A 23465-nucleotide genomic window follows, 5' to 3' on the forward strand; every position below is an offset into this window, starting at 1 on the left:
TAATCTCACAGACTAGAATGAAAATCGCCCAATAAAAATAAAATTTCACACCCAATTAAATTGATAAGGTTAAGGGTCCTCCCATATCCCTTACCCAACTCATTCGGAGAAGTGTTAACTTGCATTTTTTGTTTTGGTTTTTCTTATCTTTTTTTGGTTTTGCAAGTTAAAGACGAAAGGGTCACATAAGGACGACGACGCCAGGACGATGCTCGACGTTTTGATTTATAAATTCCTTCTACACAGTCTATACACACACACACACACACACACACACACACACACACACAAATATATACATATATACATATATTTCGCCGAAAAAAAGTGAAATTTACGTTTGATGCTGTCGACAAGAAGAGAACAGAAAACAAGAGAAACAACCAAAAAATTGACCCTAGTTGCGGGTGGTGGGCGGGGCGGGGCTGGGCTGGGGCCGGTAAAGGTTCAAACAACCTTATTTCACGTCGCTCACGGTTCGTCTGCCATAAAATGTTATTATACACTTGTGAGTGTGTGTCCGTGAGTGTGTGTCTGTGAGTGTGTGTGTGTGTGGGTGTATGTGCGTGAGAGAGTGCAAACGTGTGTGTGTGTGTGTGTTAAAGTAAGCAATTTAATCGTTCGTTTAAAAGATAATGAATCTATATGAATTAAACTTAAGTGCTTTCCAAATATTTGCTTAAGTCTCAGAGATTAAATTCTAGAATAAATTCTCTATAATTTAGTTTTTATTTTGAAAGCATCTTTATGTGCCATGTATTACACTGAATTTTAAATTAGAAACAGCTACAAGGCCTTAAGATAGATTTTTTTACATTATGCTGCTTAAAATTATGTTTATAGATGAGAAGGCTCTGTTTCATTAACTTACTTATACTGAAAGCAACAAGTTAGTTCAAATTTAAATAACGTACTAAAATTCAAATATCAGCGCTGCCAGATGAATGCAAAATCGATGCCAGGCTGGCATCACCTCTCTTACGTTACTACATAGTCTCTAACGTCAAACGATTAGAGATGCCAATTTGTTCAAAATTTAACCATCTCTAATTTTAAAATCTGGCCACACTCAAGACAACGTTGACGTTGACGTTGGCATTAATAATAATTATATATTCGTTTCGATATAGGAAAAATAAGAACTCATTGCCGCGGTATTTTATATGACAACACAGCGCAAAGAAATCGTCGCAAAGGCACACACAACGGATCGAATCAGTTGTATCATACGAATTATAGAAAACTTTAGAGTTTTGTCTATCCTCTTCCCCCCGTACGGCCCCGGCATTAAAGATGAGTCAAGTGCCCTGCTATACAATTATCAATTCCCCCGATCTGGAGGTGCCCAATGAGATGCAGCTAAAGCAGGATCTCGAAAAGGGTGACACGAATCAGAAAATTGAGACCCTCAAGAAGGTGATCAAGCTGCTGTTGAATGGCGAACGTTATCCGGGTCTGATTATGACCATTATCCGATTTGTGCTTCCCGTTCAGAATCATACAATTAAGAAATTGCTGCTTATCTTTTGGGAAATTGTGCCAAAGACATCGTCGGATGGCAAACTGCTGCAGGAAATGATATTGGTGTGCGATGCCTACAGGAAGGTGAGTGAGATTGCTACTCTGAGACGTTTGTCTGGACAAATATGTTGCACGATTCTTCGAGCATCGCTTAGGGCGACGTGGCGTTGCAGTTGCAATCATTGTGTGGGGGTATCTCTTCAAGATAACTGCTAGAACAGATATCCTGTAAATTTTATTAGTGTTAGGGAGTATAAAGTGCAATCATTGAGGAAATTGCTTGCAAGGACTGTTGGATTCTTATGATCCTGAAACATTTTTTTGACTTTATCGTTCATCTTTCTGGCAGGATCTGCAACATCCGAATGAGTTTTTGCGTGGCTCGACCCTTCGTTTCCTCTGCAAACTGAAGGAACCGGAACTGCTGGAGCCTCTGATGCCTGCCATTAGGGCCTGCCTGGATCATCGTCATTCGTATGTGCGACGCAATGCAGTTTTAGCCATATTTACGATCTATAAGAATTTCGATTGGCTGGTGCCCGATGGTCCCGAATTGATAGCCAATTTCCTGGACACTCAACAGGATATGTCATGCAAGCGTAATGCTTTCCTTATGCTCCTCCATGCAGATCAGGAGCGTGCCCTCAATTATCTGGCATCGTGCATTGATCAAGTAAATAGCTTTGGTGACATCTTGCAATTGGTCATTGTGGAGCTAATCTATAAAGTTTGCCATGCCAATCCTGCGGAGCGTTCACGTTTTATACGTTGTATTTACAATTTGCTGAACTCTTCCTCGAATGCGGTCAGATATGAATCAGCCGGCACTCTAATCACCTTGTCATTGGCTCCGACGGCCATCAAGGCTGCTGCCAGTTGCTATATCGAGCTAATTGTCAAGGAGAGTGATAATAATGTAAAGCTCATTGTACTCGATCGTCTGATTGCCATGAAGGAGAATGAGAATATGGAGAAGGTTATGCAGGACTTGGTTATGGATGTGCTGCGTGTGCTGGCCGCTCCTGATATCGAGGTGAGGCGGAAAACTCTTGCCCTGGCCATGGATTTGGTCTATTCGCGTAATATTGGCGAAATGGTATTGGTTCTCAAGAAGGAAGTGGCCAAGACACACAACGTCGAGCACGAGGATACGGGAAAGTATCGTCAATTGCTTGTAAGAACACTGCACACATGCTCCATCAAGTTCCCAGATGTGGCCGCCAATGTTATACCTGTATTGGTGCATTTCCTATCCGATACCAATGAGCTGGCTGCTGCCGATGTTCTCATCTTTATACGGGAGGCCATCCAGAAATTCCCAGCTCTGCGTGCTCTGATTATTGAGCATCTAATTGAAGCATTCCCTCAAATCAAATCATCGAAAATTCATCGGGCTGCTGTTTGGATTTTGGGTGAATATGTGGAAGGACAACAGATTCTAGAGGTCATACAAGCCATACAACAGGCTCTCGGTGAAATACCCATGGTGGAGGCAGAGCAGAAACGTTTGGCCGGCGACCAGACCGATGAGCAGGGCCAGAAGGTTGATGGTGGAGCTGGCAATGGATCGGGCACTACCAGCGACTCGAATGCCACCAATAAGGTCACCTCGGATGGCACCTATGCCACACAAAGTGCTTACAGCCTGGCACCGTAAGTCTAACTGACGTCTTTTTTAATACCTATTCATTAATCCTCTTTTCAATTTCAGTGTCACCAAGAAGGAGAAGCGTCCCCCATTGCGTCAATATCTGATGGATGGTGACTTCTTTATTGGAGCCGCTCTATCGGCCACTTTAACCAAATTGGCATTGCGCTATTCCGATGTCCAGACAGACCCGCGGGCCCAGAATCGTTTGACCACTCAAGTGATGCTGATAATGAGCTCGATTCTGCATTTGGGTAAATCTGGTTTTCCAAGCAAACCCATTACCAACGACGATGTGGATCGCATATTCATTTGCCTCCGTACACTCAGTGTACGCACTCCGGAAGCTGTCTCTGTATTTAGGCTATATTGCCGTGAGGCTTTGGGCAAAATGTTGGATGCCCAGCAGGAAGAGGATCAGCGTGTGCTCAAGGAGAAGCAACGCGCTGCTGCCAAGGTGCAGCCGGACGATCCTGTTGCATTTGCACAGCTCTCGAATAGCCGGGATAATCAACTGGGCGAAAATGTTTTTGAATCCAGCTTAAATCAGGCCTTGGCTGGCAGTAAAACTGCCCAACTTAGTGACATTGCCTCGCCCAATAACAAATTGAATAAGGTCACCCAACTGACTGGCTTCTCAGATCCAGTCTATGCAGAGGCCTATGTCAATGTCAATCAATATGACATTGTGCTCGATGTTTTGATTGTCAATCAGACGAGTAAGTAACAGATTTCATATATGTTTTCCAGATTTAACTGTTCCTCCTTTACAGATGACACATTGCAGAATTGCACTTTGGAGTTGGCTACCTTGGGTGACCTGAAGCTTGTTGAGCGCCCACATCCAGTTGTATTGGCTCCACATGATTTCTGCAACATTAAGGCCAACGTAAAGGTGTCATCCACAGAGAATGGCATCATTTTTGGCAATATTGGTTAGTAGAAGATCAAACCAGATTGTTATTTCTATATATTCTGATTTGTTTTGTTTTTTTTTTTCTCCTTTTAGTTTACGACACAGCCCTCAATACAAATGTCGTGGTTCTTAACACCATACACATTGACATTATGGATTATATCATTCCGGCCAGTTGCACCGATACGGAATTCCGTCAAATGTGGCAAGACTTTGAGTGGGAGAACAAGGTCACAGTGAACACAACATTCACAGATTTGCATGAATATCTACGGCATTTGCTCAAAAGCACCAATATGAAGTGTCTGACGCCCGAGAAGGCTCTGTCCGGTCAATGTGGTTTCATGGCCGCCAATATGTATGCAAAGTAAGTAATCCTTAGGATTAGATCGGTCAGACTTTTAATTAAATTACTCAATTGTTTACCTTTCCTAACTTAGATCAATTTTCGGTGAGAATGCATTGGCCAATCTAAGTATCGAGAAGCCTGTGGATGATCCGGATTCAAAGGTTACAGGTCACATACGCATACGAGCCAAAAGTCAAGTAAGTGGAGATTATATTAAATATTGATTAAACTTTTGGGATTATTGTTATCTTGTTTCCCCTTAGGGCATGGCTTTAAGTTTGGGCGATAAAATCAGCTCGTCGCAAAAGCAATCGGTGCAGGCTGCCTAGTGGAAACAACACCACCGCCGCTGCCGTCACCACCACCACCACCACAATCCAGCATCAACACCATTAAATGGATCCCGCGAGACGTATTTAATATTTGTCCCAGCATTCCGCCGGATAATGATTGTTCTTCAACTTACACATTTACCCATTACCATAATGCATAAAGAATATATTATACCCTAACCTAACTGGTTATGCTAGTTGTTATCCTTTATTCTTTTCTTTTCTATGAGAAATTATAAAAATCTAATCGTAACTTCTCATTATGATGGTAGAGATAGATTTTTTTGATAGTTTTGCCTTTCAACTTAATGGAAAAAATTGTCAATTAGCATAATTAAAAGTAAATGCGATAAGAGAACAAGTTTCATATCTCCATTCCTCGGTGATATTGAAAAAGCAAATATGCCTAGACATTTCGTTCCATTAAAGCTCAATAGATTTTAGTTACATTTTCACTTCAAAAATGTTTACTTTTTACGGAAAGCGTTTCTATTTGGATTTGTTGCTATATTTCTAAACTAAGCTTATCTAATTATCTCTATTAACTTTGTTGGCATTCTACCAAACTGCTGCTAGGTCTTCTTACAGATTTTTATCTGCCATTCCTAGATTCGGATTTGTTGTCCTTATCTTACTTTAGTAAAGGCTCAAAAACTAAAATAAACTCATTGATTGAATGAAATATATTGCTAGATAGTTTAAAAGTCGATTGTATAAATGTTTTTTATTCTAAAATGTTGGCAAAACATAAATAAGTTAAAATTAAACATTCAGTTCTTAAAAGTAAACACAACTACAATATGGCATTCGATATCGTTTTTGGGTCTGGTTATCCACCCCTATCCCCCCCTTACCCGAAGAAAAACAGATGGAAGTCTATTTTAAGCAAACTACATGTTGTACGTACGTAATAAATATTTTATATTTATTTTCCGGGTTTGTTTTGTCATATTTGTTTTCATTTCGTGGAAAACAAAAGACATTGTCGCAAGTGTTTAAAACTTATGTTTGCTTATTCTTAATTTTTATCACCAGTTGTTGGTTCGGGATCGTGTGTCAAAATTTTTGAAAAGACCCCCCCCAACCCGCTTCTTAGCCCAAGCTTAACCACCCCCTTAGACCATTTAAAACAAAACAAATCATTATGGTAATGGAGATTTCCGTTCTTTGTAAATGGCAAGTATATAGAAGAGATTCCGTTTTCAGTCGATTACAGCCAGTATCCATCGAATCGTATCTATGATATGAATAGATAGAGAACAAACATTCCTATGCCTAAGTAATGGCTCAAGTAGCCCGCCTCTGACCAATGCCACATAAATGAACCCGATTCCTCATCCAAATCGGTGGATAGCGATTCATTAAGTAGAACAACACCTAGATAGGCAAGATGGTATATGACCAATAGGGTAAAGCCAAGATTGGCCAATCTTATCAGTAGATTCACAAAGGGGCCACACTTTGGCTTTGCCGGGCATCTCGAGTAGCGGCAGAGCTCTGATCCACGACAAGGATTGGCCGAGATGCAAGCATCAAACGACTGTGCCAAATGGCGGCGCAACATCATCTCGCCCTGTCCAAAGGCCGCCAGGGAGAGCAGAACCAAATAAATTCTCAAATCCATGCCATGCAATAGCGAGGATATGAGATAAGTACAGAAAACTGACACCAAAAGATGTTGGCTTGAACCCGTGGCCATTGCACCACGATAGACATAGCGTTTCAACCAATCATGCATGGGAATATTCCAGCTACGGACCAGACTGTTCAATGATCTGGGCCACTCAATTTGTCCGGGGCGACTAACTAGATGACCCAACCACCAATTGGAGTTCGTTGGCTCTTCCTCCAACCGTTGATTTGCGCAAGCCAATAGAGCTTGGGCCAAGAAACAGACGAAATAGTGGCTGGTACGCACACTCAAGGCTCCGGTGTACATTAGCAGAGTGTGGGATGATCCGGTCATATCACTCAGCGTTGGGGCCAGGCAATTTGAAATGGCCAAGGTGAGCAGACATAGTAGAACATTGAGAATCATATGCCGCAGATTGTGGAGCCAATTATGGCTGCCTTTATTGTCGACCAAGGATTCCACATAGTGGGCATACCTTATCCAAGGACCCAAGAGGCAGGTGGCCGGATTCAGTATGTAACCCAAATAGGCCAAGGGTCCCGGCATCGTAATTTCATCCTTTGAGCCAGTCAAATCGAATGCCACCGATATTACCTTCATGTTGGCCACCATTTGTATGCCCCTCAATTGAGGCCAATCCTGTCGCTGCCTCCAAATGGCAAGTTCATATAGAAACTGGCTTCCAATCGTCAACGCGGCTATGGCAATGGCTCCCCTCTGGCCATTGCCTAGGCGGACGAATTGCAGCAGGGCATAACTGATAATATTAAGCACAAGGATAATGCCCAGACGTGGTCCAAGAGTCAGATATAATAAAATTATTCCACAGACACTATTGATCACATGAAGCGGGGCCACAGACAGGCAATTGGCCTCGGATTGGGCAACTGTGCCCCTTCGTCTGGCATAGATTTGCTTTAATATGCGACTGACTAGGCACAGGATTAGCATAGGAGCCATATACTGGGCCACTTGAATGAGACTCGGTTGTACACAATTCTCTAGATTATCCGAAAGACGCTCCATCAAAGTCAAATGCCTTTCAGCAACTGTCGCATCCTGATAGTAATCGTCATCCTCCTGATTTGGATTCAATCTGGATGGATTGTGATAGCCATAGGGAAAGCCATTTTCCATCTCCGCATGGCCTCCATTTCCAGCATCATCGTCGTCCACATCTATGTAGTCCGGCTCATCATAATATTGATAGTCCATGCTTTGCATTCTGTTTTCCCCAATTCAGAACTGTCCTCGCCGACAGTCTGCGAACGTCTCACTGTCAGATACCGCTTTTCGGTTTTATCATTTCGAGGTTGCGGGGGCGGACTACGCCGACGGATCCAGATCCAGCGGCTCGACTTCCGTCAAAGTAAACAAAGAACTGGACTTAGCTCGACAAAGTCGAAGTTTATATGCCCTTTCTATTAGGTAACTAAACAAATTTAAGGAAGATGTATAAATAGATACTATTAAAGTCCATTAATCAGTCTTGTGCTGACTTTAATCAAGTGAGAAACAAAAATGAACAGTTACCAAAAACCATTTTCATGCACTTTAATTATTAGAACTAGTTCTATTAGTGCTAAGGGTCACTTGATACGTTGGAACTAGTTGTCAGCGGGGATTTCGCTTAAGGAAAACACGACGAAGAAAACAAATCTAAAGGTGTAAACATTTAAAATAATTTCTTAAAAACTTAAAGGAAAAAAAGGAAATGACGCGTCATGCCCGCAATTGTACGGCTGGAGCCGTTTACACGTATAATGAGAAGAAGCGAGATGCCGCCGAATCGGGATACGGGACAAATGCCCAACGCTTGGGCAAGGATTCGGTGAAATCGTTCGATTGTTGTTCCTTGACACTGCAGCCGTGCCGCAATCCGGTGGTAACCAAACAAGGCTATCTCTTTGACAAGGAGGCCATTCTCCAATATATTGTGACCAAGAAGAATGAATATAGCCGCAAATTGAAGGAATATGAACGTCTGCGTCGTGCCGAGGAGCAGGAACTGGTCCAGGAGGCGAATTGTAAACAACAAGCGAAAATGGACAAATTTGTCAACTCTGAGAAACCAACAGCAACGCCATCATCCACCTCCACCACGACATCATCATCATCATCTTTGTATTCCTTCAAATCGGCAGCCAGGCAATCGGATTCAGACGATACGCCTGGTACATCGCAATCCAAAGGAAGTACAAGTGGCCTATCGTCAATTTCCAACATGGCCAATGGACATGAAAAGAATTTGCCTAGTTTTTGGCTACCCTCGGAGTGCCCCAATGCTGGCTTGGCCAAGGCTCAGAAGCCAGATCCTACCATTTACTGTCCGGTATCGCAGCAGCCCCTCAAGGTCAAAGATTTGATCGATATCAAGTTCACCCTCCTCAAGGATGGGGACACAAAGCGTTCACTAATCGCCAAAGAGGCACGATACATGTGTCCCATTACCCATGATGTTCTCAGCAATGCTGTTCCCTGTGCCGTACTTCGTCCCACGTGAGTATGACATCCCAATGGCTTATTCCACATGAAAAATTTTCACATAATGTTTTCCAGCGGCGATGTCGTCACACTTGAATGTGTGGAGAAGCTTATACGCAAGGATATGATTCATCCTCTGACCGATCGTAAGCTCAAGGACAAGGACATTATACCCCTGCAAAGGGTAAGTTCATCTAAGCTTCAACTAAAGGTTCTGATTGATTATATATGTTATTTTCCTTTCTAGGGCGGCACTGGCTATGCCATTACCAATGATAATCTTCAGGCCAAGGAGAAGCGACCGATGTTACAAGTTTAAATCCGAATTTCCAATCGATCCTTGATGTTAGCTAGTTACTATTATATATATTTTATGTCCCAAATGTATCCAATAAACTAAGCCCTCCCCCTTTTCCCCCGTTCCCTTTCTATAATATGTATAATTTACGTTTTGAAAATATATATTTAATATTGTATATAAAAAAGAAAATTTATCCAGGTTTTTCGCAGATATAAACCATAAGTCTAAACTTAGAAATTTCTTGTGACTGTGAATGTGAATATATTTAGAGCAGATGTGAATAATGTGTTAGCCTTAACCGATTTCAATTCAATCGATTTACCCGCCAAACCAAATTTCAACAAGTTGATTTGATTTCTTTTTTTTTTATTATTTTTTTCATTGATTTTCTTTATGTTTATGTTTTGTTTGTTTGTTGTTTTCTTTCAGTTTCGTTTGGTTTTTGTTTTGTTTTCTCATTGAGACAAATATTTATAACAATATTGTTTATTTCTACTGCTTTTCTTTGTTTCTTTCATCTTTACTTTTTACTTCTATTTTTTGTTTTTGCATCAAGTGTTTTTGTTTTTCACGCTTAAGTTTTAAATATTAAAATTACTAGCTTAGAAATTATGCAAAGACAATAAAAATATGTTTTTTTTGTTTTTCTTTTTTAATGCTACCTTTGCCTTGTGTTAAATTTTTTCCCGATTCATTTTTTTGTTTTTGTTTACTTGACTACCAAAAAAAGTTGTTTATTTTTTTGTTTTAAATAAATTTCTTTTTTTTATGAATTTCGTTTTTTCTTTTTGCGTTTTGCCCAGTTTCTGATTTCTGACATCAAAAATAGATAGATATATATATATATTTATATATATATATATAATGCATTTGTATAATATATATATCAATAATATATCCTTTTTTTTTTGGTTTTTTTTTTATCTTTTATAAATACGCCTTGATTTTGCATTTTTTCTTTTTGACATTGTTTCCATTTCTAGTTCCATAAAAAATTGATTTTCTTTTGGTATTTTTTTTTTTTTTTGTATTTTTTTTTGTTTTTCATAACAACAACTGAGTTGATCACAAGAGATAACGAGAGTTTTACTTTTGTTTTTCCTTTTCTTTTTTTTTTTTTTTTTGTTAATTTTCGTTGAAGATACAGAACAATTTGTGTGTGAATGTGTGTGTTGAAGGGACTTTTATTCCAAATTCCATTCCATCCATATAATACCTAAAAAAAAGCAGACCGAATCATTCTTTAATAATTTTTTTGTGGTTAAAAAACTACGAATTTGCTCAAAAAGAAAATTTAAAAAAAAAAAACACATTTTCATTTTGGACTCTGAAATAATCAATCTAATCACATACTTTTCTCTTTTACGAAAATTTAAAATATTGTTCGATATCATTTTGAAAAATTTGCAGAAATCACAAAAAAATTTGTGTTTTGCTCGACATCTTTCGAAATTTTAAGGTATTTAGAAACGGAAAATTGAATAATTCCCGATAAATGTTATGTATCTTTACATTTAGGTTTTTATAATCTAGGTATTATCTATGCCTTGATTTCGTTTGTGTTTTTTGTTTTTAAAGGAGGAAACAAACTCATAAGTCGTGTTTACCGTTTAAAATACAAATAGTGTACAAATATTCGCTAACTACATATGCATATATATATATATATATATATCTATAGACATATATATATGTTCATATAAATTGTTGTTTGTTTTTGTAGCCTATGCTAAATAGGAGTGTGTGGATTGGGGGAGGAGGAGGGGGAGTTGTGTTGTCGCAGTTCGAAGTTTTCGTTTAAAATTATGCAACAAAAGTTTTTGTTAAATAATTTCATTAATTTTAATACATCTTTTTACGGAATTGTTTAATTTGAATTTGTGTGTGATAAACAATTCCCTATAGACATTTATAAGATTTTCTTTTCTTTCATTTCTCCATTGACTTTGCAACATTTTTCACTTAAAATAAAATTATTAAAAAAAAAAAAAAAAAAAAAAAAAGGATTCATAAAAATTTAAGGTAAAATAATTGGTTAAAACTAAACTAATACAACTCATTTTTATTGTATTTTCTTTTTTGTTTTCGAATCGGGCGAGGGGATCGGGGCTAATGTGACACGAAGACCAACAAATAATTTGAGAAAAAGTTTCATGAAAATTTAAGGAAAAATTGCAGGAAAAATAAAATACAGAAGATATAAAGATTGCTGATTTCGATCAATGAATATTCATGCATTAAACAAGATAAAACGTTTCATTCTAATCGAATTGTTGTAAAATTTGTTAACTCTCTATTGAAGAAGTCTTTTGGACTGTTTAATTTAGGGGTTTTTGGATTTTGGTTTATTATTTGCAATGTCCGTGTCACACTACTCGTAAAAATCTAGCACACATTTCAATTTGAATATACATAGTACAAAAAGGTTCTTCTCCCTATATATTTTTGGGAGATTGTGTGTTAGAGTAAAGAGATAACACTTTGTCTTGCATCTCATTTTACTAGAATTTGTTTAGAGCTTTTCATTAACATAATATATATATATATATCTATATATATACATCTGATCATTTGTTTGTTTCAATTCGCTAAATTCACTTTTAAACCATTTTTTTGTTTGTTTGTTTTTTGTTTAGGCATTTTACAAATTTAATTAAGTAAAACAAGAAAATAGTACATACATACATAATAATAATAAAAAAATATAAGTAAATTTGTATTTAAATTTAAAAATAAACTAAATAATAAACATAATATTACACTTTAATTTTTTTTTTGTTGCTGTTGTTGTTTGTTGTAAATAACCAAACATTTATTACAAATTTGTGTGTGTGTGTGAGAGTGTATATGTGTTCTGTCAGTGTGGCAATTTTTGTCTCGTCTGTCTCTGTATGGGTATATGATATCCGATTTATTATATACATTGTTATATATAGAAATCATTTATATATATACCAACATTAGAGGTTATAGCCAATCAATTGATATGCGCGGCCCCAAACAGTAACAGAAATCGAGAGGGATTATTGTTATTCATTCGCAAAGGAATGCAGCCGTAATGAGTACAGTATTGATTCGTTATCGTTATTGCAAATATCGAAAGCAAAACAAGTTGAAAAATAACTTTCTGCTGTCCTCCCGGCTACATTCCCCTATATTGATCGTCGATCGTTAAACGATATGGCGATTGTATCGTACAGAAACTGCTGCATTTCGTCGTGGAGAATCAAGTCGAGAGACAGAGAGAGAGAGAGTAATATATATTTGTATATATAAGCATATCGCTGCATATTGTGCATTAATTATATAGTTAACAATCTATCCATTCTCTATGCGGTTTTCTCTTTGCCTAATTCGATTGATCACACAAATCAGTTTCAATAAATCGATACTTAATCGCCCCTCCGCGTGTTCCATCGTTAAGCGTCCAACACCAATAATCCCAAAAATTTGTTTGTTTTCTTGTCTCGTAAATATTATGGCCACAACAATAATCATCGACGTCCTTATTATATTCATCATTAGCGTACTTCAATCATTCTTTGTCTGACAGTAGAGCTCCTTGAGCGATTTAAGCTCTTCGATAAGCGCTTTATTTTGGTTCTCTAGCACCGCCACACGATTCTCCAGGCACTTGATGTACTCCTTTTTCTTTCGCCGGCATTCCCGTGCCGCTTCCCGATTCTTTTGCAATCGTATCTCACGCTTACGCGACTGATCCTCTGCAATCCCGCTGTTATCTATAACAAAGAACGAACACAGGAAATTAATTATATACACATATATTTATAACTAGATCTATGGATTTTCAAAGATAGAAGACAACTATTATCACATTTCTCTTTCGAAACTAAACAATGAGATCCTGAAGTTCGGAAAATATTGATCGGCAATACTATGACTCGTTGAAACCAAATATGTAATTTTGAAAAACCAATGCGCCTTTTTAGACATTTCCAAACTTCAGGCTGGCTCACCGTGTCCCTAGACTTAGAATTGGTATGGATATTACTGGTTTGGTAGGCTATCCGATTGGATATATAGTAGGCCGATTCTGGACCCATATGCAGGAGTGGACTGCCGCCGGTTGGGTTTCCGCCTCCTACGCCCGCTCCACTAGCCAGTTGGGAGCCAAGGACACCGTCGCCCATTTGCATTGATGAGCCTTTTGGTTTCATCACAATTTATCATGATTCGTATATATGTATAACGTATAGATATAACAAAGGCCGATATCGGGGCATATTTGGTAGTTGTTGTTGTTGTGGGATTTGATGAGGTATTTGTTGTTGGTTGTCGGTTGTTGTTGGAAATTTTGCATAATAGTTTTTTTTGTTTTGTTTGTTTTGTTTTTTTTTTTTTTTAAGTATCGGGCAGTCAAAAAGAAAACAAAAAAAAAAAACATAATTATATATAAAATAGTAAAAATTATAAAAAAAACAATTTGAGTTTGTTTTTGCTGATTTTTTTGTTTTGTTGGTGAGGTGAGTGCGAGCGAACGAGCGAGCGGGCGAGCGAGATAGAAGAACGATTCTTTGGGTTAGTTTTTGATTGAAACTTGATTTTGATTTTTAGGTGAGATATGGCGCATATATATGTATATATTTACATATACATATATGTATGTATTTGTATGTATTAGGAGTAGGTTGTGGCGACAACAACATCAACAACAACAACAGCGGCAACAGCAGCAGCAGCAGCAGCAACAACAACAACAACAACAACGACAACAGAGTAAGCCAGCCAGCCAGCAATAACAACAACAACAACTGTTGCCGATAATGTACATATGTGTGTGTGTGTGTGTGTGCAAGTGTGTGTGTGTGAGAGCATTGAATGGATATGATACGATTAAAATATATTATTTCCATAATTTTTTGTTTAAATTTTAACTTTTTTTTGTAACGTTTTCTTTTTGCCTTGCCACGATTTCCATTTCCCCCCTCTCTCTTTTTCCATTTCACCCTGCCCCTTGACCCATCCTTGTCCACCGTCTTTAATTGAAAGCAACAAACGAACAGAACATACCAAAAATATGTCGAAAGTAAAAGGGATGGATGTATACAACAACTCTGCTAACGGGTTATATTGTGGCTTTCAATTAGAATGCGAAAGCAGTATGAAAGAGATAGAAGAATGTTTTGTTACATGGGCATTACAATTTGTACATGAATGAAGGATAATGAAATGATTCTCAATGAATGATAATGTGGTATATATGTACATTTAAGTATGTATGTATGAACAGGTGATGTAAATTCTTTTTTCCAGCATTGAATACGCTTTATCTAAAACATTTCACCGATTTCTGTTCGAATCAAAACAGTTTTTTCTTTCCATAAGTTCTCATGTCATTTTTTGCGTATTCAATCTGTTCATTTATCAATCAACAAGTCGTGTTCAGCCCACATTACACTGATGTTCTTAAATGATTTGATTTTTATAACATTTCCAAAATGAGTCTATGTAGGGGGTTACAGAATTCATGATATTGTGAGGTTTGGTGTATTTATAACTGGTGTGCGTGTGTGTAGAAAAAAGGGCGTAGAAACAGATACACACAGGCGATTGATATATGGTTAACGATGACCGGCTCAAAAACTATACATAACAAAAAAAAACTTTGAAAAATACTCTTAATTACCGCTCATGTCAGGTCCACTGATCTCGGTGAAGATTTTATTGTACGATGGCCTTCGTGTCAGCTCACTACGATGATGCTGAGAATCATCATCCGATAAACTCTCGTCACTATCCTCCGGTTGGTGTGTATTCGGTTCGGGTTTGATCTTACATTGAAAAGTTGGAGGGATCTGTGGCAATACAAAGAAATAAAAAAAGATTTAGCATGGGATGGGACACAACTCCTGTGTAGGGAGGACAAATTCGTAAAGTCAGGATTATCAAAGCGATGACGATGATGATCATGTTACGCACTTGATTATTACGCACTTGCACTGCATTGCCGGAGGTTGTGTGTATCACCGTCGAATTGGCCGGTTTGGATACATAGACAACCCCACTGCTGCCCTTATGCATCGCTGAGGCGGCGGCCAGCGCCTGTTGCTGTTGTTGCGTTCCGGCGGCGGTTTGTATGACACCCGAGTGATTAGCCTGTATCACGGATTGTACCTGAAATGCAAATTAAATAAATGAAACAATCGATATTAAGTTAAAAACCCAAGTAAATGCCAAACTTTGAAGGATCAGTTCTAGATTATTCTCAAGATTATTCAACTTAGAAACTGGATAGCATATATGTATAAGTAAGGAATCATTTGCTATGTTATGGATTTGGCTCTATGGTGAAATTGACTTGAATGAGATCTATATTTCATAAATTAATTAACTTGCGTTTTTGAATCTACAGAAAGACACCTGTTCTACATAGGTGCCCCTAAGTCAAATATTTTGTGTATAGAGAACCGAAAACATTTCATTATATTTCGAATGCCACGTAAATAATAATAAGTGAGACCCGTAAATTACACATGACAAATAACAAATGGATAAATAGTCACCTGTAAGCCGTGCGGCGCCAGTCCTGGTATGGGATATTGTTGTATATTGCAATTGCCAGTGGCTGTGGTGGTCAATACGGATGCAGTTCCTCCTCCGCCACCACCACCCGCTCCGCCACTAGATGCACTATTTGTGTTATTTGTTGTACTTTGTTGGTTCTGTTGTTGTTGTTGCTGCTGAGATTGGCCGCCTCCTGAATCTGCTGCTGCCGCTGCTGCTGCTACTGCTGCCACTGCTTGGATTGGATCTGCGGATGGCATCGATACAGATGATGAATTGCCATTCTCCTCGACGACGATGCTGTTGTCCATTTTCCTTGAGCAGCTCTCGCCTCGACTTCCGACACAGATGCTTCAGTTTGGTGGCTTCCGTTTCCGTTTTGGTTTCAATTTGGCCAGCTTGTTGATGTTTCTACAATTTCAACAGGGACTGTGAAGACAGATGAAGAAGGGATGTAGCCGAATTAGAAGAAATTGATTTAGTTGCAAGCCTTTGTTTTTTTTTTTTGTTTTGTGTTATTTATTCTATGTATGTATGTACATTCATATGTCTCTTCGCTGACTTCTATGTATCTATCTAACATGCAACAGCAATAACAACTTCAAAATAACTGTTCGTATTATAATTATGATATTCTTTTTTTTTTTCTATTATGGAAATGACGTCATGACAACATTGGCACGATGAATAGAAGGAGGATGGTCACAGGGGAGTATGCTTTTGTATGGCCTGTTCGTTGGGGGGAGAGTTAAGGAAGGGGAAAATTTCGAACTTACTTTCTGATGACATCACTAAAAAACGTTGCTTGTTGTTGTTGCTCTCTCGCTCGCTCGTTCGCTTGCTTTTATCTTTCTCACTCACTCACTCTATGTCGCTGTGTCTGTGTGTGTGTGATTTTGCGCGCCTTAAGCTCTGGCAACTTGTTGAAAATTTCAATTGTTATTTCACTTATGGGAATATAACATTTTATTTTAACTTATTGAACAATTTTTGTTCATCTATTTCAAATGGTTCTTCTAATGAGCGTAAACGATTTAAACAAACAATTCAACTTTTATTTCTGTTTCTTTTGTGACAAGTTGGCAGCACTACACACACGGACGCACGCACGCACCTACACTCACACACACACACACGCATTCGCTCACTCGCTCACACACAGGCAAACAAAATTTTCGTTCTCTTTTTTTCTTGGACCAACTTGAGTTAAATTCACTTAAAATGTGGTGTCGCCTGTTTTTGGCCTTAATTTCAATTGCTAAAACACAAATAGTTGTTCAATGTGCGGTTTTCTAGGGCTTTTTGCAGAGTTTCTTCTGTTTTTTGCGCAAAAATATTGCTCGCTCGCTCGCTACTAAGTGCTCACACTTACACTTTTGCCCCTTTTTATCGGTTATCGGCTCTCGTGGACGATGTGGCCTAGAGATGGCCCATTTGTTGGTGAACTTAGCGACAAGAGTCACTTAATCTGTGAATGAAATATGCACAGAAAAATTAAAAATATATTTCAAATTAAAACTTTCAAATATTTGTAACTTGCTTACAGCTTGTTATACTATTTTGCAATTTGCATGTTGTGAAAGTTTTAAGTCAAATTTTTAAATTCAACATCATGGCCAATAAATAAATAAACCAATTAAATATAAAATTTTCATGACGTTTTTTGAAATTTTCCTATGAACAGTAAGACTAGAAAATTTCTTCTTTTTTTCAATTTCACAGTGAAAATAAGTTAATACTTTTAAATATTGTTTTTAAATAGTAATCTCAGTCAGATTACTCATCTCTAAGGGGGCTGCCAGACGACTGAAAACATTCGACCAGTACATTTTTTAAATATTTTGGAATGTTGCGATTGATTATATCAAATATACATTTGTATGTTATTTGTATAAAGTCGGCAACAATACATATCTTATTGTAACACAAAAGTTTTTAATTGATGACGTCAGAGTTGTTTTCTGGCGGCTTTAAGTCAATTTTGGTAACAAGCTAGCAAGCTTAGAATGCAAACATTAACTTAAATTGAATTATTCTTCTTTTTTTTTATACCTAATTGCCGTTTAATTACGTCGCAGTTTACAAATAAAAAGTTAAACCCAACAACAGTAGAGCCTCGATTAGTTTTTCTCTAATAATGATTATGTGATTAAAGTCTCTTGCAACATTTGTTTTTCTTTCCGCATAGCACTTCCATCTTACTGCATTTGGATAAACGAGGTTCTACTGTACTTTTGATGGGAGTACCGCGCCAACGGTGGTAATGACGCAAGGGAAAGGGGGAGGCCACCACTTGTGCGGTTGGCTCAAAAACGACGCGCAGTCTGCCCCTAAACTAAATCTGACTCATCCGATTGCACGCCTCTCGATGTGTTTCCCTATCCCCATTAGCCCGAGAATACACTGAATGTACATATTTACAAAAATTAAAATGATGTATCGATTCAAAAACATACATATGCAATTACATACATATGTATGTATGTACATACGTATGTGTGTATACATACACATATTTAATATTTATGAAATAACACCTTGAGTGAATTTGAAACAAACTAACCTAATACTTTCAAAAATTCATGTTTTCAAACACTTTAGTCAACTTGGTCTGGTTATGGAAGTGTATTCAAAATTCGTTGTAGTGTTCTCTTTTTGGTTGAACGCCCTTGTCAATGTGGTTGTTGCTGTTGCTTTGACATTAGCTGCCACTTTTTGTTTCTGTTGCATTTCAATCAATTCCAATCAAGTTTGCATTTTGATTTTGGCCTTTCTACATCTCCCCCTTTCTCACTCTCTCTCACTCACTCAGTGTCTCACATAGCAGTCAATGCCGCCCGCTGTTCTGCGGACGTCCCCCTCCCACCAACATGTTGTTTCCCTTAGCCACTTAGCTGCGTACGCAAAATTGACGTCAGCATTATTTATTTTTACTCGATTTTCAATGCGTTGTTAGTAGCTTTCTCTCTCTCTCGCTCTCATTCTCTGTCTCTTTTTTTCTTACTCCCTTTCCTTGCTCTTACTCTCACTTGGTTCCTCCATGTCTCTTCCTCTTCTCGCAATTGCTCTTTCGCTCTGTTTGTTCTGTCCGAATTAATTAAAACTAAATGAATGTGCAACAAAAAGAAACAGTTATTTTTTGTCTTGAGGTAAAATAACCAGAATAACAATTATAACAGAGAGAGTAGAAGGAGTAGAAGAGAATAAAGAAGAAGAAGATGACAGGTGAAACCATGAATGAGGGTTGCGTATACGTTGAGAATGGGGATGGTGTTGAGAGGGAGCGGAGGTGGGCTTGGGTAATTAAATGCATATTTTCTGGCGCCTACTTGCATTCTTTTTTCGCCTTCTCTTATCGCACAGCTGTGCGGTCTCGTCTTATCGCTCAGCTGTTAATTCATGCCACGGATATGTGCAAATTAAATGAAATGAATAACTTTCTTTCATTACTCAAAAAACATGACAATTTCCATACATATGTATATAGTATGTATGTAAGTATGTATTTTATTTTTGTTGTGGCAGTCGAGCATTGTCATTATTTTTGGTTATATTTATCCCTTTTTAGTGCAACAGATAAATGTCAATTTGACAGTCAAACAAACGGTATTGTTTAGTTTTGAAATTTCCTACAATAGATGTTTAAATTTGGCAACAGATTTGCGACGCTTCAAAATTAGTTGACAAGTAAATATAAGATGATAATTTCATTATTCTTGTTTATTTAGTCAAATGACACGCTCTATTTTAATTTTACGCCATTTTAATGGATAATTTTCAGTTAAATTGTGGCTAAACATATTCAGTTACTTTACAGATCCTTTGGGAGTTCCATTGAGGACTTGAGTCCAATTAACCTTGACCACTTGTTGCTGACACACTGGTGAAAAGCTCTATAGCGATCTAAGTCTTCCCGAGAAGACATTAAGTTGTTAAGTTGATTAGTTTGACAGTAAGACAATTAGTTAGTTAACTAATACATGACTTTATATTTCTTATTGACACACAACAATCAAGAGATCAAGAATATATATCATTCAATATACTAACAACATCGAATGGAGAAAAAAAGGATATAACATAAACCAATATCTTAATTATACATACATATACATATATGTAGGTATGTATATGTATAGCAAGTTCGGGTGATTCCCCTCGAATTGAACAACCTGATAATTGGACATATTAAACTCAACTATGTATTTTCATTATCAAATCAAAATTTATTGATTAGTCTCACTTCTGCATTAATACCTCTTTGATATGGCCCAAGCTCTAAATGTCTATATGGGTCTATATGTACATATTAATACCCATTATGTTTTTGGCCAAAGATACACTTGACATTGCGATAAGCATTCGTTCTCTATTCTCTTTTGTGTTTGACACATCGATATCTGTGTATTTGTAGTCAGAACCTACCCACACCTACATTATATATATATACATATATGTATGTACGTATCGATCGGGAGATCCATTTATCAAATGGATATGAGCATTTCGTATGACTAATTGTTAATTGCTTTGACATAAGTCATGCTCCTTTATATGTTCAATAAACACTGCCATTGCGGAGTGGAGTAAAGTGATATTATGATCTTTTATATCCAGTTATCGGGATTGATTCCAACACCAACTGATGCAGATCATTGGTAAGATCTTCTGTGCCTTATTTGTTTTCCAACTCATTAAAAAATAAAGTTCAAGTAAAGTTTGTGAGCTAATTCAAATATCTGGTATGTATGGTATTCTGACTTCATTAAGTAGTTAGTAGTTGCTAGTTAGTGAAGCATTTAAACTTGGACCACAGTTTTTGACGAATTTAAAACAGAAATATAAAGTTTTGAGTTCAATTTCTCAATCATTTACAACAATTAACAGTAATCAGCGAAATATTAACACTTTAGCTGTCACATCGTGCGTATACGTGATGTGGGCAAAACAAGGGGCTCCTTTTTCTAGATGGCCCAAAAGCAGGAAAGCCTGTAAATCGGCCAATGTTTCTGATAGATAAGTATTAAGCCAGGTCGTTGGTACTCCTTCTGACATTCTGACTTAATTGGAATTTATATTTTTGTCTATTAATTGCAACAAAGTAATATTATAATTATCGTTTTTTATTTTATTTCAGATCATTCACTTATTTGTCATATTTTACTTTTATGGATCACTTAAAATGTTGTCATCAAAAAACAAGTGAACTTCGAGCGCCCCTTGATTTATTGTCTATCATAAGGCGCTAACTTACCCGTGTTTTTTTTTTAGATTTTTATTTTTAACAAATTTAATGTTTTATTTGTTGGTTCTTTTTGGCTGACTAATCAGAAGCCTTTCTTAATGAGTAAAATAAAATACAAAACCAAAAATAAATAAAAAAAAGGTAAAAAAATAGCAAAAAAAAAAACAAGAAAAAGAGAACAACAAACAGCTTTAGCTTAATAGTTGTTGCTGCTTTTTGAACGTTTTCTAATTTTTGCGTTTGTGTTTTTGTTGTTGTTTTGACGATTACGTCAAGATTTTTGTTATTTTACCGATTTTTTTTAGAAGATTACAAAGTCAGAGACACATAGAGACCGAGAGAGAACGAGAAAGATAGAGAGAGAGAGGTAGAGCTAGATAGTGCGAAAGAGGGGGGATACATCCAGAGAGAGAGTGTAACAGAGCGAGAGAGAAGAAATGTTATATTTATGTAAAAAAGACTCTGTTATTGTTACTGTTAAAAGGGAAAAACTTATTTTGGCGCAAAAAATTAAAATGAACAAAACAGAAAACCAAAAAAAAAAACGAAAAAAAAATTTGAAAATTGGGAAAGAAATTTTTATAATTGTTTAGCACTCGTCACCTTTTGTTGTTGCCGGCCGACTGATGACGATTACGACGCGACGACGACAACGACAACGACGCTTTTAGACAACTGAAATGACTCTGACTAAGACGTCGACGCACACGTCACCAGCAGAAGCAGCAGCAGCAGCAACAGCTTGCCTATCTGTGTGTATGGAAGTATTGGTGTGCGTGCGTGTGTGTGTGTGTGTGTGTGTTTAGTGTTGTTTCGTAATTTGCAACTCAAAGTCAACGTCGTTGGTCTGTTTTTGTTGTTGATGTTGTTCTCTTTGCCTTCTTGTCTTACACATACAAAAATGAAATATCGAAAAAAACGTAAAAACAACAACACTTTTTTTTAAACATTTCCAATATAGTGCGAGCGAGATGCACATATTCTTATATGTACATATTTATATACATATGTATGAACATACATACATACTTGTACATATATATGTGAATGATTGTTTTTATGTGTATGAAGCCACGACGTAGCAGCTTTCATTGTATTGTGCCGTTATCGCTTTGTGCTTTGGCACTGTTTGTATTTTTTGTTTTTGTTTTTTCTTTTTAGCGCACAGTTATGGCGTATGAGAGGAGAGCGATCGCTGCACTATTCGCCTCTCATTTTGGTCCGCTCTCCATCTTATATGCTGTTCTTTAACATTTCGCTGCATACTTTTTGGTGCTATCAAAAGCTTATTAATTTCTCTTTCTCTCTCTCTAATTCTTTTGATTTATTTCAATGAATAATAAAATTAGATAATCAAGCAACAAAAAAAAAAAAGAAAAATAAAAATAAATAAAAGGTTTGTTTGTTGTTATAAAGTAAAGCAATCAGTTAGAGTTTGGTTCCCTTTTAATTTATAAGAACTTGCTTGTAGAGGTAATGCCTAAAAAATTGCATTGCGACCTACCTTGAAAGCCAAAAACACTCTCTTACACACACACACACACAGAGAGAACACTCACATACATAGATACCAGAAAGTTTTCCGGTCTGTTCTCGATGTTGTGCCAAAGAGGAAAGAGCTGGTCCTTGAAATGCCATTCATTGGCACAGAATCAACTTGCTGGGTATCCCATTTACGGGATTGGGTAGGTTTGGTTTGGGTATGGCTGCAGTAAGTATTAGCCAATGCCTGCAATATATATTCAGGCCGAACTTTATTCATACCATCTGCCACACACGAGGAGAAGCACTTTACGTTGTCTAGAGGTGCGAGGTAACCGGCCTGGCAAGGTTGATAACGCACTTTTCGGCTTTTAATGCACGCACACACATCAATCCAAGTAAGCTAAACAAACAGAATACAGTTTGAATCCCAGATTTTTCACGCACTGTGTCTACTTTCTTTTTCCTTTTTTTTTTTTTTATTTTGGTTTGTAAAGAGGAAAAAGGAAGAGCTAATGTTTACCATTAACCCACCTTTTTGGGGGGCGCAGATCCGGAACGAAACGAAGCAATGTGTGTGTATATGTGGACAGGGGCGGGAGGAAATGAGCAGAGAGACTAAAGTTTCTTTTCCAAACTAACACACACATGAGGGAGACACACACGCGCACGCAAGCACAGGCGTTAGAATATGTAACTACATTTTCTATACATGAGAGCATGGCTCACATGACGTATGCTTAATAAACTATGCATACATTTAACTCTCCGTACTGCAGACCTAATGTGATTTGGATTTTTCTTTCATACTCTTCTTTCCATCTTTTCTCCCTATCTTTCTTTCGCTCTCTGTCACTTCTATCTATGTATATGTTGATGTGAGTGTGTGATCTGCTTCTGGCATTTATTTAATAGGAAAATGCGCTGAAGCGCGCAAAACGTTCTACGTAATGCGTTTATAACAAAAAAAAGGCAAATATAAGGAAGAACAAAAAAAAAAAAAGGAAAAAAACCAAACTCTGACCAACA

At 37.4% G+C, this 23465-nt stretch overlaps 4 protein-coding genes across 8 annotated transcripts; 2 read left to right on the forward strand and 2 right to left on the reverse strand.

The window, feature by feature from the left end:
• The first annotated feature begins 1047 nt into the window (after positions 1-1047).
• betaCOP (coatomer subunit beta) lies at positions 1048-4951 on the forward strand. Its single transcript, XM_068303679.1, has 7 exons — positions 1048-1605; positions 1871-3174; positions 3233-3888; positions 3943-4104; positions 4179-4452; positions 4526-4631; positions 4698-4951. Exons 1-7 carry the CDS (start codon positions 1294-1296, stop codon positions 4761-4763), a joined length of 2880 nt encoding a protein of 959 aa, XP_068159780.1. The 5' UTR covers positions 1048-1293; the 3' UTR covers positions 4764-4951.
• A 509-nt stretch (positions 4952-5460) lies between these two features.
• Positions 5461-7821, reverse strand: por (Protein-serine O-palmitoleoyltransferase por). Its single transcript, XM_068303680.1, has one exon. The coding sequence runs from the start codon at positions 7621-7623 to the stop codon at positions 6004-6006; it is 1620 nt and encodes a 539-aa protein (XP_068159781.1). The 5' UTR covers positions 7624-7821; the 3' UTR covers positions 5461-6003.
• A 175-nt stretch (positions 7822-7996) lies between these two features.
• On the forward strand, positions 7997-9957 carry LOC137587333 (nitric oxide synthase-interacting protein homolog). The gene is made up of 3 exons (XM_068303687.1): positions 7997-8898; positions 8959-9067; positions 9131-9957. The coding sequence occupies exons 1-3, from the start codon at positions 8114-8116 to the stop codon at positions 9200-9202; spliced, it is 966 nt and encodes a 321-aa protein (XP_068159788.1). The 5' UTR covers positions 7997-8113; the 3' UTR covers positions 9203-9957.
• Positions 9958-10160: 203 nt separating this feature from the next.
• On the reverse strand, positions 10161-21609 carry CrebB (Cyclic-AMP response element binding protein B). 5 transcript variants are annotated; one of them, XM_068303683.1, is made up of 7 exons: positions 21558-21609; positions 17082-17177; positions 15709-16138; positions 15125-15319; positions 14832-15000; positions 13197-13349; positions 10161-12924 (listed from the first exon to the last, which is right to left on the reverse strand). In XM_068303683.1, exons 3-7 carry the CDS (start codon positions 16018-16020, stop codon positions 12716-12718), a joined length of 1038 nt encoding a protein of 345 aa, XP_068159784.1. In that variant the 5' UTR covers positions 16021-16138; positions 17082-17177; positions 21558-21609; the 3' UTR covers positions 10161-12715. The 5 variants fall into 5 exon arrangements, with proteins under 5 accessions (XP_068159784.1, XP_068159785.1, XP_068159783.1 ...); XM_068303684.1 differs by lacking the exons at positions 17082-17177; positions 21558-21609 and adding an exon at positions 16486-17075 and having other exon boundaries at positions 15140-15319; XM_068303682.1 differs by lacking the exons at positions 17082-17177; positions 21558-21609 and adding an exon at positions 16486-17075.
• Between the last annotated feature and the right edge of the window lie 1856 nt (positions 21610-23465).

Source organism: Drosophila tropicalis, unplaced genomic scaffold (assembly GCF_018151085.1).
Source record: "Drosophila tropicalis isolate 14030-0801.00 unplaced genomic scaffold, ASM1815108v1 contig_158, whole genome shotgun sequence".
NCBI classification, from domain to species: domain Eukaryota; kingdom Metazoa; phylum Arthropoda; class Insecta; order Diptera; family Drosophilidae; genus Drosophila; species Drosophila tropicalis.